The sequence below is a fragment of the Parambassis ranga genome, chromosome 19, assembly GCF_900634625.1.
Source record: "Parambassis ranga chromosome 19, fParRan2.1, whole genome shotgun sequence".
Classification (NCBI taxonomy): Eukaryota; Metazoa; Chordata; class Actinopteri; family Ambassidae; genus Parambassis; species Parambassis ranga.
In genome coordinates this window covers 23,911,233-23,923,651 of record NC_041039.1, presented here as the reverse complement: position 1 = coordinate 23,923,651, position 12,419 = coordinate 23,911,233, and the positions used below count along the sequence as shown (strand labels likewise).

Sequence of the window (12,419 nt, the reverse complement as noted above, 5' to 3'; positions counted from 1 at the left end):
CAGCAGCAGAGCCCCTCCAGAGGTCTGATGATGCACACTGCACATTTGTTTGTACTGCAGCTTCTTCTGTCACCATCTGCAAGGATTTCACTCAACCTGCATTAACTCGGCGTGGACTGTCGCCCTGCAGCCCCTCATACATCAGAAAACATGTCCTCCGTCATCGTCACATTCCCTTCTGTGTGTCACAGAACTCACAGGTCCTGATCAACACACACCAACATCACCATATTTCTGAGGAGGAGGAGGAGGAGGGATGGCAGTGCAGACATCTCCTCGTGGAAAGACGGGAGAGGGAAGGAGGACAGAAGTTCAGTTGGACAGAAAGAGAGCTGGAGAGCTGGAGATAAGAGAGGGGAGGAAGATAGAGGTTGTTGGTGTGTGTGTGAGTGTAAGTGTAAGTGTGTGTGTGTGTGTGTGTGTGTGTGTGTGTGTGTGTGTGTGAGTGTTTGGGGGGGTCGGATAAAAAGCAAATGGGTTAGAGGATTTGGATGCAGGGAGCATATCCATCAGGGATCTTTGCTGGTATCAAACTGGAGCGATCGCTGATAAAAACTCAACCTGGAAATGGCTGTAGCTGCAGTGGGAGTTCACTGGGCTGCAAATAGGCCTGTCTGCCCCTAATCTCTCTGCATCTCCACCCTCCTCCACCAGCCAGACACTCTTGTTGCCTTTATAATGACTCGAAAAGCCAGTAATACAAGTTTTCTTTAGCGGCTGCTGATGGACACTCTGCTCTGGTCTGTTATTGTCCATACAGGATCTGCTAATATGATCCTTGTCCAACCGTGTATGACCACTACAGAACCTCCTCCTCTTCCTCCTCTTCCTCCTCCCCCTCCTCTTCCTCCTCTTCCTCCTCCCCCTCCTCCTCCTCTCTGCACTTCAAGCTCCACAAAAGAAAAGAGAAATGAAAAGAGGAGAGGGTTTTTCCTCTTTCTGCTGTGCCCCACCCTTTTCTCGATAGAGGGAGAGAGGGAGAGGAGGAGGAGGAGGAGAGGAAGAAAAAAAAACATAATTTATCTGTGTATTATCAAGAAAGGCAGACACTTTAATCAGTCAGCTATGAAGTCAGTATTTCCATTCTTATCTGTCGCAGGAGTGGAAATGGAGAGGAGATAGCGTTCTGGGAGCCCATCGGTGGGCAGGAATGATAATGGGGGGGTGGGAGGGGGGAGCTGTGGGGGTGAGGAAAGGGGGGGGGGGGGGGAGGCAGGGCTAGGCTATTGGACCGCTGTGTCAGCGCTATCTGCACCCATTATCAACAGCATTATCGGGCCTGCCATCAGCCTCGCTGTAATGGGGCCAGTTCAACTTTCCACATTATCATACCGCCAAGACCTGGTTCGCCAAGGCTAGGGGTCTGGCTGGAGACAGAGGAGGTGGGGGCAGGGTGGTGGGTGGGGGTATAGATAGACTGAAAGAAGGGGTGATAGAGAAGTGGAGGTGGAAGGGTAGAGATGTAAAAAAAAAAAAAAAAAAAAAAGCAGTTAAGTGTTGAGAGGAATTTAAAAAATGAAAAGTTGAAGGTTGAGGGTGAAGCAGGGGGGAGGCAGGGGGGGGGGCAGAGGGTGAAATCATAATAAAAAACAAACAGTTATTCAGCAGATACGGCGCTGACGCCGTGTCGTTGAGGGCTGTTTACAGTAAGACTTGAGTTATATTAGATCAACACGGCCGTAATCAATGAGAGCAGGGATCGATTCATCTGGAAGATCGCAGACAGTTAGCCGTGTAGCTCGCTCAGCCTTTCATCTGCATCGTTATCCAAAAACAAGATGAATCAATGTGTCAGGATTCTGCACGTGTTGCTCTCCACCATGAAGACAGGATGGAGTTAAACAGCACGTTTACTGCAACATGGAATAGTCTGTGTGAGCTGCATTTTATTATACACACACGAAGCCATGATCACAAGAGAGCAGCAGCATGTTAGATCAAAGCGTGTCCAACTTCAACAACACAGAATACTACAGTTCCCATGATGCAACACACACACAAGGTTTTTCCTTATGGCCTTCCAGCACACACACTGAGCACACACTCAGACATTTGGACAAATAGGACTTAGAGACACTCAGAAATACAGGAAGTGTCATTTTAGTTTGTCTGATTATTGGATCCAAAATAATGAGCATTAAATATGAACAGCTGGGATGTGACGGCAGCTCTGTGATGCAGACACTTGCTGTTTAATGACCAGATGACGGAGCCCACAGGTTTGTTCATATACAAGTGCATGAACACAGCCTGATGAGCCGTCACACTGTGATGAACGCCCTCTGATTCTGCTCTTTCTCATGGTGCGCGCTTCATATCTGTGCAGTAAACACTTCCTGTGTGATTAACCTCACACTGATGTGGCAGAAGGGTCAGCTCAGCTGATCGGTGTTGATTAAACGTGCCAGATTTCAATCCGTTTTTCTCTCTGTCAGTTTTATATTTTGATATTTGTCCCACTCAGCAAAGAAGAAGTTCACACAGCGTGTGACCACATCAGAGGCTGAATGTCAGGACGTCAGCGACACACAGGTACGTCTGGGTGGAGTTTAATCGCTCGTCTTTCCACAGCAGCAAAGACTTCATGCAATTAGGTGGGAAAACATGAGCACTAACTGTAAATGAGCTGGATAACATCCACCCATCAGATAGCAGCAACAATCTAATATGCCACTCCAGCTTCTGCACTGTAAAATAAATCTGTTGTGTTTACTGTAAAAGAAAAAATGGCAGCTGTTGTTGCCACAATAAATCTGTCAGGCCGGCACAGTCGACTGCAAACAGCACTGATAACCTGCCGTGAAGCGGCGCTCCTGTTTGGGCTGAAGACTGAAGATCAGCAGCTTCTGGAAGGGCCGCTCCATGCCACGGAAGACTGACTCCTATTAGTCAGCTGGACGCTAATAAGAGGGAGCACATTAGAAGTAAGAGCCACACATGGACTGTATGATGTTAGCATGTTTGACAAAACACAGGAAACATCAGGTCAGTCAGCACAGGGAGCTGCTCCCACAGAGCTCCTTTATAACCACGGACTCCAGAAAAAAAAATACTTCTAGGCCCTGAATGAAAGTCTTTTTACCGTACACTCTGTGACCACACTGTAAAAAGGCCAGACACACACACACACACACTCACAGCCGAGTGACTGGCAGCTCACTTATCTGTCAGGGAGCCAGAGCACCGCGGTTTATACAAGCACAAAGCAATCCAGAGGCCCGGATCGCTGCAACACGGCTGGCTCACATGACTCAGAATGTACACAGTGAGACAGGAGACACACACAAACACACACACGTACACACAGAGTGCACCTGACAGCCGTACACTCCCTGATTTTACATTCTAACAGTGACTCCTCCTGCAGCCACGGCAATCCACAGACTGCGACATCTTTCCAGCTGCCTCCTCCATCACTAAACTCTGAGGAGACCTCACTCTGCTGCACAACCCTCAGAGAGGAGCCCAGAACATGCCGTGAAGAAGAGGGAAACACACTGTTTATGCTGCTTATCCTCCTCTGTTGGCAGCCGGAGGGAACTGCAACAACAACGGCTCCTAAGGTCCACGACAGAGACCCAGAGAGCCCCAGATAAAAAGGATGGTTCAAGGAGGAGCTGCTGTTCTTATGAAAGCAGAGATGTGTGTGTGTGTGTGTGTGTGTGTGTGTGTGTGTGTGTGTGTGTGTCATCAGACAGCGAGAGGAGCCGCTGGTCTAGACCTCCTCTGTTAAGGTGGCTCCCAGGAGGCTCCTCCAGCATCTCCTCTTTCTGCTCGCATTGTCTCGGACGCCGAGTCACCCTTATCACCTCCTTCCCTCTTTGTCCCGCTCTCTTCATCATCTCCTCGTCTTCCTCCTCTTCCTGTCTATTACTGTACATGTGGCCGCTGTTTTACTTTGAAGCCATTTAGACTTTACAGCGTATCAGAAACAACCTGCCAGGTAAATATGTACATGTCAGTGTTGTTTACTGCTAACCTGTTAGTTTACTTATTGATTAGATGATCATTACAACACGTCTGAGAGCACTCCAAACAACACTAGCTCTGACTAATTAATAAATATAACTTAAAATCCAAACTGAGCGTGAATCATCTTTATTCTACATGCCCGAGTTAAATATTTAAAATAAAGTGTTTGCACAACCAGGAAGTGACGGACATGTGAGCAGCAGTCACAGAAGTCCAGAACGGCTCACAGCTCAGTGAAATCTGTAAAAATATTAACTACATGTGGAGCTGCCACTTTCTGCTGCTGGTTACATGTGTGGAAAAATGTTGCACTGACTCTGAGGTTTGTTTACATTTCAGTAAAATCAATAATTAAAGAAATGTGTTGACCAGACGTGAATAAACAGCAAAGGTCACAGTGGGTGAATGAAACTCATCCTATCGCCTGTTCGAAGCTGCACTTATTAACCCAGAGCTACAGTTGGATTTATTGTTGTACAGTCAGGATGAGAGGGGTGTCTGTCTGTGTGTGTCTGTCTGTGTGTGTCTGTGCGTGTGTGTGTCTGGTTGTAAAAGCAGGTCAGGCGGTGTTGTTTGCCCAGGTTGCCTTAACACCCCTGAACAGAGTGCTCAGCACAGTAGACACAAATGGGCTGTCTTATCGCTGCTGCTGGGGGGGCCTCGTCATAACACTGGTTGTGAATCTCTGTCACACACACACACACACACAGACACACACACAGTGTCCTTTGAGTGTCCAGAGTCAGTATGACCAGAGAGCAGAGCCACGTGGCCTCAGCAGCACACAGACATCTGCTTCAGCCCGTTACCTGATAAAACACCTGAACATGACGTGACATCGCTGCACACCACAGACAGCAGCCTGAGGAAGAGGAGGAGGAGGAGGAGAGGTCTGGATTCTTCGGCTCCTCGCTGCCCGCCTCAGACAAGCTAACACAGTAATGCTAATTACAGCTAAAGCAAACAGTTTGGATAAAGGCTGTGCTACTGTAGGTAAGGTGCTCCCTCCTCCCTCTTCGGCGCTGAGGTCAAAGGTGAAACCGTTTACAACAGCACCGAGCTGAGGAGCCATAATTCAGCAGCGGGCCGTGCCTCTGGGTAAATAGCAGGAAAAGGTAATAACTCATCCACACAGCCAACACAAACGGTGTTTCCTCTGCAACCCTGCCAACTTCCCTCTTTCTGACCATGCACACAGACACACTGCTCAGCCACAATGCAAACCCACACACTTATGCAAAGAAGCTAACGCCTTTAACCAGAGCAGACAGAGAACAAACCCACAAGGCATCATGATCAAAAACATGACTTTCACAGAACTGTTGAGCAGCAAAGACGTTATCCTGGAAGCTGCACACCTACAAACAGAGGCCTCAGACCATCTCTTTGATTATATCAACCCGAAAAGTGTTCGTTGAGTTCGTCGTCACGGTTTCCCAGCTGCACTGAGGAGAGCCTCATGTCACACATGATGCATTCAAGGTCTGAGAATATTTGACCATGGGGCTCAAGGAGGCATATGATTTGGGATTTTAGAAGATCACTAGAAAAACTAAACTCTGCTTTGACACACTTTTGAAAAAGTTGATGATTTGTGTGTTCACACTATTTTGTCCATGCCGTGTGCAGATGCCGTGTGCATGACTGATTACTGTCATACGCAGCTCTCACACAAAGCTATCTGATCGTCAGCATGAGAATAACCAATCAGTCACCATCTAGCTGCTCTAATATCTGCAAGCAGCATCAACAGAGAGCGTCATCCTGCTGATGCTGCTGCTTTCCTCTTCTTCTTCTTCTTCCTCCCGCTCACTCTTCAATTTCACGCCTTTAACAGAAAACAATATTTAAAAAGAAAAAAAAAAACACACCCTCCAGATAATCATCGAGTAACACCAAAATTTCCCAACATGTCTGCTCTATCTTACACAGAATCTGGAATGAGTAATATGTGGTATTAATTTTAATTAAATTAATCAATGACAATGCTTGTTAGGGAGGAGGGAGGGGGGAGAGAGAGAAAGAGAGGGAGAGAGGGACGGGGTGAGAAAAGATTGAGGGAGAAAAGAAATGCATTCACACCTATCATCTAATTATACAACAACATTAATCCCATTAGGGCTGGAACTGATTGCCAGGGTCTGGACCCCGGCTGCTCCTGCCTGGGCCTGTTGTTATTGCGGTGGAGCCTCAGCTCCTGCCTGCTCCGGCCTGATAACAACTCTAATCACACTTGGCGATCTCTATCTGCACCGGAGATCAGGCCCCGCGGCTTATCTAAAGTTCACATCGAGCTAAAAGCAGAACAAAGGAGGAGTAAAAAACACACAGAAGGGAAAGCCACCAAGGCGCTGCATGAGTCTGCTGTGTGAGTGTGAGTGTGTGTGTGTGAGTTTAGACGTGCTTGTGGTTCACAAAGAATGAATTAATCTCTCAATTGTGCGTCCATATAACAATCACGTGAACCGTGCTGATAAAAAAAAACACACACATTCCTTTCACACAGCTGCAGCTGGAAGACTTTTTAAACACAGGAAGACGAAACAGAAGCAGGCAGAGGAGGTGAAGAAGAAAGAGGAGAGGAAGAAGGAGGAGGAGGAGGAGGAGGAGGAGGAGGAGGTCAGTGTGCTGGTTTCCTTGTCTAGCCTTTTCAGGCGTCCTGGTTTGCTTTCAGCTGTGGGAGGCGGCGTTATTATTCACACTGACCTCTGAGCTCTAGCAGTGATGTCACAGGAACTGAGCTTTCTCACACACACACACAAACACACACACACACACACAATCAGCAGTGTGGATCTGCAGCCTGTTATCTATCTACCATCAGCAGGCCTCCTTATCAGCCCCACACATCTCTCAGCGGGGTGGGGGAGCAGCAGAGCAGGCTGAGCTGCCATTAAAAACACACCACAACACATTCATCTCACAGCCGGCGTCTTCCACACACTTTTTCACTCCTCCTCTATCTCTTTCTTCCCACTATCTGCCGCCACTCCTCCCTCTTATCGCCACACTTTTTCAGCCGCTCTTCCTTCTGCTTTTCTTTTAATTATCCAGACATCCACCCCCAGCCAAACAAAACCACCGACAACAACAAAATGGCATGCAACAGCCAGATGTAATTACAACGTGCCCTCCGTCCTCCATCTCTCCTTCCATCTCCCCAGCCCACCCCGCCCCCTCGCTCTCTCTCTCTCTCTCTCTCTCTCTCTCTTTTTGCATTATCAGCAGCAGCGATCGCCGCCAAGTTTTATCGCGTCTCCCATCTCAACCGCCAAAAAAATATAAGCCCAGGGATCCAGCCTCCGTGGGCTGCCTGCCTGCCTGCCTGCCTGCTATCTCCCCATCAAGGAGAGGAGCCATATCAGGCTGAAAGATCACCAACCGTTGGGGAGGATGACGCACAAAAAGACACAGACAAATATCTATCTGCTCGCTACACAAACACCCCCTTCTCCTCCTCTACGCTGGGCCTCCAGAAAGCCCTGGACTTAATCCATTGTTGTTGGAAAAAGAAATAAAAAAAGACATCCAGGCTGTGTTGTCTTAATGCAGCACTGCACACAGAGGTTGTGTTCGATTGTTGCCTTATAAAAGTTATTTCAGGTCAGCGAGTCAGGAGGAAGAGCTGATGACAACAAAAAAAAAACAGATTACCGCACGCAGACTTTTAATTCGTCAATCATTCAAGAAAAGCAGCAGCTTTCCCAAACATCAGATCCATAACCTCTGACCCTCCTCACTGCTGTCACATTCAAACTGTGAGATCATTCAAATAACACAATCAAAACAGTTAAACTCCACCCTTCTGTCCGTGCAGAGCCGTCTGTGGGAGCAGCAGGTGACGGTGTGCAGCCTTCTGAGGCCTTCTCATCACACAGAAACACCGTCAGGCAGAGCGGGGCCGCTCGCCATGTCCTCCATGTTGCATCAATGAAGGAACAGAAATGACCGACTCACCAATAGGAGGTTAATACTGATGACATTAATAAAGACATGATGTGTCTGTTTCTGATCTTATTCACACATGAGGCTGACTTGTCCGCATCTGCACATCTACTTCCTGTTTGTATGAACAGTAAATCCAACTCACTCCTGTTGTTTTAAGTGGAGCTATCAAAGAACATCCATCCATCCATCACTCCCACAGAGGAAGTCAGAGGAGCAGCATCACCCTGCCCTGGCTGCACTTCCTCATAGCAGCGTGTAGTGGTGGAGGAGGTGGTGGAGGCACCCGGAGCCTCCACAGGACCCTCCCTCCGCTCCATCTGAACAAAGTCTTTATCACTCCTCACTCTTTCCTATCAAAATGTCTGCCAAATCACAAGAGAGTCACGGGGCTGAGAGTCTCGGCCGGCCTCGATCGGGGCCCGGTGCGCGGGGAGGCACGGCGGACCAGAAGCACTGATAAAAGACGGCCATGACACCCCTGAGACGCACACACACACACACACTCTGAAACAGGCTGAGTTTATCAGCACCAGGGTCTGGAACACATCTCCAGGCCGCGCTGCTGCAGGTGCAGGTGGGAGTTCACAGCCTTTCCATGGAAACGGATAGAGAGAGAGAAAAAACAGGAAGTGACAAAGTGTTAGCACGCCAGAGAGTCCAGTGGACACGCTGGATAGGTGGAATCAATGGGTGAAGAAGAAGCTAGCAGCTAGCTACAGAGACCAGGCTGCACACACCAACATGGAGCTCGGGTCACATGTCTGCAGACGGTTCCACGCTCACACTGCATGCATGGTCCAGGCTTCAGGCTCGGAGCGGCAGGAGGGTGGTTCTACTGGACTTGTCCTGGTTTGGTAACAGTTTGTTTGCTTTTGATGCTCATAGCTTCAGTCAGAAGCTGTGTTTCTGTGGCAGCTTTATAATGTAAAAACAACAACAAGCACATACTTTGATAATCAGGTCATGGGGGGGGCGAAGAGATAGAATACATGAGATTAGGGCGGTTCAGACTCAGATAGTCCTCCTTCAGAGAACCCTCCTCTAGAACTGTGGGAATAAAACTACACATGAAGACAGCCAGTGATCAGTCAGCTGGGAGTCCTCCTCAGACCTGGTCCCCCTTCACCTCCTCATGTTAACCTAGAAAAACAGCAGCCTCCACCTGCTGTGACCAGGGCCAGCATCCACCCGCAGTCTAAACTGTTGTAGGTCTGCGAGGACACGCTGACACAAACAGGCTGATACAGAGCTGCCAGCTGCTCACCATTAATAAGAACATCAGCCCTTCACACATAAACAGGAAGAGGTCGTCAGGCGCGGGGAGCGGACCGAGAAAAGGCCTTTCAAGCGGCCCGAGATGCTTCATGGAGTTAAAAGGACAGATGAAAAAAGATCCAATTGTAAGCAGCTATCGGCGGCACAGATCAGCCGGGCGGCCTATCTGACGCCCCATCTCTGGGAAGGAGAAGTGAAAAGCCGGGGGGAGAGAGCGGCGGCGGCCTCAGACAGAAAACAAATAAAACAGATCCAATGTTCATCTGTATCTGCGCACATCGGATCGCTGCTTATCTGTGCGCCCATCGCACAACACACGGCAGAACAGGAAACGGCGGCTCGGTCCAAATGAAAACTTTTCAGCTTCAATACATCTGGACTCACTTTAACTGATGCACGGCGTGTGTGTGTGTGTGTGTGTGTGTGTGTGTGTGTGTGTGTGTGTGTGTGTGTGTGTAATAAAGTAGTTGGGTGCTTACGTTTTATCTGCCGGGGTTTGCTCTGCTTCCTCCGGGACATGCTGTCTCTCCTCCGGGTCCGGTGGTCCGGTTCTTCTTCTTCTGTCTTCTCTTTCTTTCTTCTTCTTCTTCTTCTTCTTCTTTTTTATTCTTCTCCTCTTCCTCTGTTCACTGCTGCGTCGCGGCGGCGCTCCGATCAGCCACCGGAGAAATCCGCATGACCCGCCTGCACTTTGACAGCTAACGCCGGGCTACCTGTGGCGGAGTGTCCGCTCACTTGTCACTGTCCTCCGGCTCCGCTCCGCGCCTCCTCCAGCTTTCTCCTTCGGTTGTTTTTTGCTAACGTTATTCCGTTACCGGGCGCGCCTCCGTTGTAACCGCTCTCACGTCCGTCAGCGACACACAAACACACACACAGTTGTGTGTCTTCAGGAGTCAGTTGCGTGGACGTGAGCTGTGCTTTCTGTCAAGTTTCCTCCGGCCGGTCCGCCCCCTGGTCCGCCTGCACTGTCTCTGCACCGGTAGACACTTCCAGCGGAGCTCCGGCGCCACAGACAACTCCGCCACTACTGGGCAGGGGACGCGCCCCCGGCACGCCCCTTACGTCTGACGTAGGCCGTCGCACTCTCTTCCTATTGGTTGGTTTCTATTCCATGTAAAGCAACCTTTTTTAACCTGTTAAAATAAAATAAAATAAAATAAAATAAAATAAAATAAAATAAAATAAAATAAAATAAAATTGTGCCTTTGATTGTTGATTGAGTGTGACATCAGCAGTATTACACATTATAACATGAAACACTCAGGATCAGATAGTGAGTAAACACTTTGTATCACCATGTTCAACAACTATACCACATTATAAAGAGCACAGGCCTCATCCCTGCCGGGGGATTTCAACCATCAACCCCTGGCTCGAACATATAAGTGTCTATGAATATGCTGCTGGCCTCAGAATCAACATGGATCAGAATCAAACGCTAAATTCACTGGTTCCACCTAGTGGACGCATTTCAAATCACAAGAGACAGAGAGGGAGAGAGAGAGAGAGAGAGAGAGAGAGAGAGCAGGACAAACGGAAAACAACTGAATCAATCAATCCATTAATCAGCCTATGTTTGTTGTTGTGATATGATTTGAAGTTCTCCACATGAGAAAATAAAAAGGCTGTTTTCTTTTTAAGTAAGATAAATATCCCTGTGATGGACTTGTGACCTGTCCAGGGTGCACCCCACCTCTGGGACAGGCTCCAGCCCCATGTGACCCTGTACTACAGGAAGAAGTGGGTTCAGAAGATGGACGGACGGATGGACGGACGGACGGATGGACGGACGGACGGATGGACAGCTGAGTCACATGGAGACAGGAAGCAGCTGCTTGTTCAGGTCTCCACCTTCACTTCATGCAGCTTCTTCTCTGACGGCTTGGCTCTGCTGTCTGAGCAGCTCTTTGGAGATTTGAGCAGCTTACTGGAAACTTCAGCCATTAATCCAAATTCCAGACTGTTTATTTGGACCATGATTTGACCATGATTAGTCTGACCTGCTCTTTTATTTTTGGGGGGTGACGGAGCGTTCTGTGTTCAGGCCCCCCAGGCCTGGAACTCACTTCCTCTTCACATACAAACCACTAAATAATTAAGTCTATTTAAATCACTATTCAAGATAATATCACCTCATGACTGTTTGTTTTCATTTGATCCATTATATATGGATTATATATATTTATTTAGCCCATAAAAATGTCTTTTATGCATTTAAACAAGCATGAATATAACAGAAATATACATACACAAACAGCAAACATGTGAAATTTGACCAAACGAGCAGTCTGACCTGCTAAAGAAGAGGTCACACAGGTCCACACAGGTCCACACAGGTCCACAGAGGTCCACAGAGGTCCACACAGGTCCACACAGGTCCACAGAGGTCCACAGAGGTCCACACAGGTCCACACAGGTCCACAGAGGTCCACAGAGGTCCACACAGGTCCACACAGGTCCACACAGGTCCACAGAGGTCCACAGAGCGACACAGAGCGACACACACTGTGTTTGTTTGCCTCAGTGGAACATGGTGTTTCTACTGTAAGTAAACACAGTGTTACCAAACCTGATCTGATTCTGACTGGGCTGGGACCTGCTCCGTGGAGACTGTGGACGTGTAAGGAAGGTTTTTATTTGTCACCTGTTACAGCTGTAGCCAACTAACCAATCACATGGCAGCAGCTTCAGTCATTGATCGCATCAAACGTCAGATCACTGGTAAACTCTGTGCAGACAGCAGAGCTCAGACCTCAGTGCTCTCAGCATCTGTGTGGACAGAGCTCAGCTCCTGACCGCTGCTCCCTGCTGGATGATGCTCTCTGAGGAACCAGGTCACCGGGAGGCCCAACCCCGGAGGATCAATCAACAACCGATTAGCCTGAATTTTTTTTCTCCTTATATTTGCTTCAACCATTTATTCACATCACTCCACTGTTGACTATAGCAGAGACACACTAGGATAGTAATTTCAGTCTCTGTTCATCCAAGCCTCCATTTGCCTGAGGTCTGTGACTTGCTTGGGGGAGGGCCTTCCCCAGGTATAAATATTCCCTTCTCCCCATGATGGGGGTCTTTGATTCACTCTGACTGCTGGATTGACCTTTGCAAAGAAATACAACCTTGTTGGCCGGCAGAATCTCTATTTGATTTTTCACCAGAGCAGAAGAGTTTCCACAACACACACACAAATACAGAGGTCAGAGTTCAGATTATTAATCATC

At 48.4% G+C, this 12,419-nt stretch overlaps 1 protein-coding gene across 2 annotated transcripts in view; it reads right to left on the bottom strand.

Moving 5' to 3' along the window:
- Positions 1-10,245, bottom strand: part of zfpm1 (zinc finger protein, FOG family member 1) — a 74,093-nt gene extending 63,848 nt beyond the window's left edge. For both annotated transcript variants that reach the window (XR_003672212.1, XM_028430500.1), the window contains exon 1: positions 9,675-10,245. Coding sequence is in view for 1 of the 2 variants with exons in the window: in XM_028430500.1 (XP_028286301.1) it covers positions 9,675-9,714 (40 nt within the window). In the remaining variant the exon portion in view is untranslated. The remainder of the gene's footprint in view (positions 1-9,674) is intronic.
- Between the last annotated feature and the right edge of the window lie 2,174 nt (positions 10,246-12,419).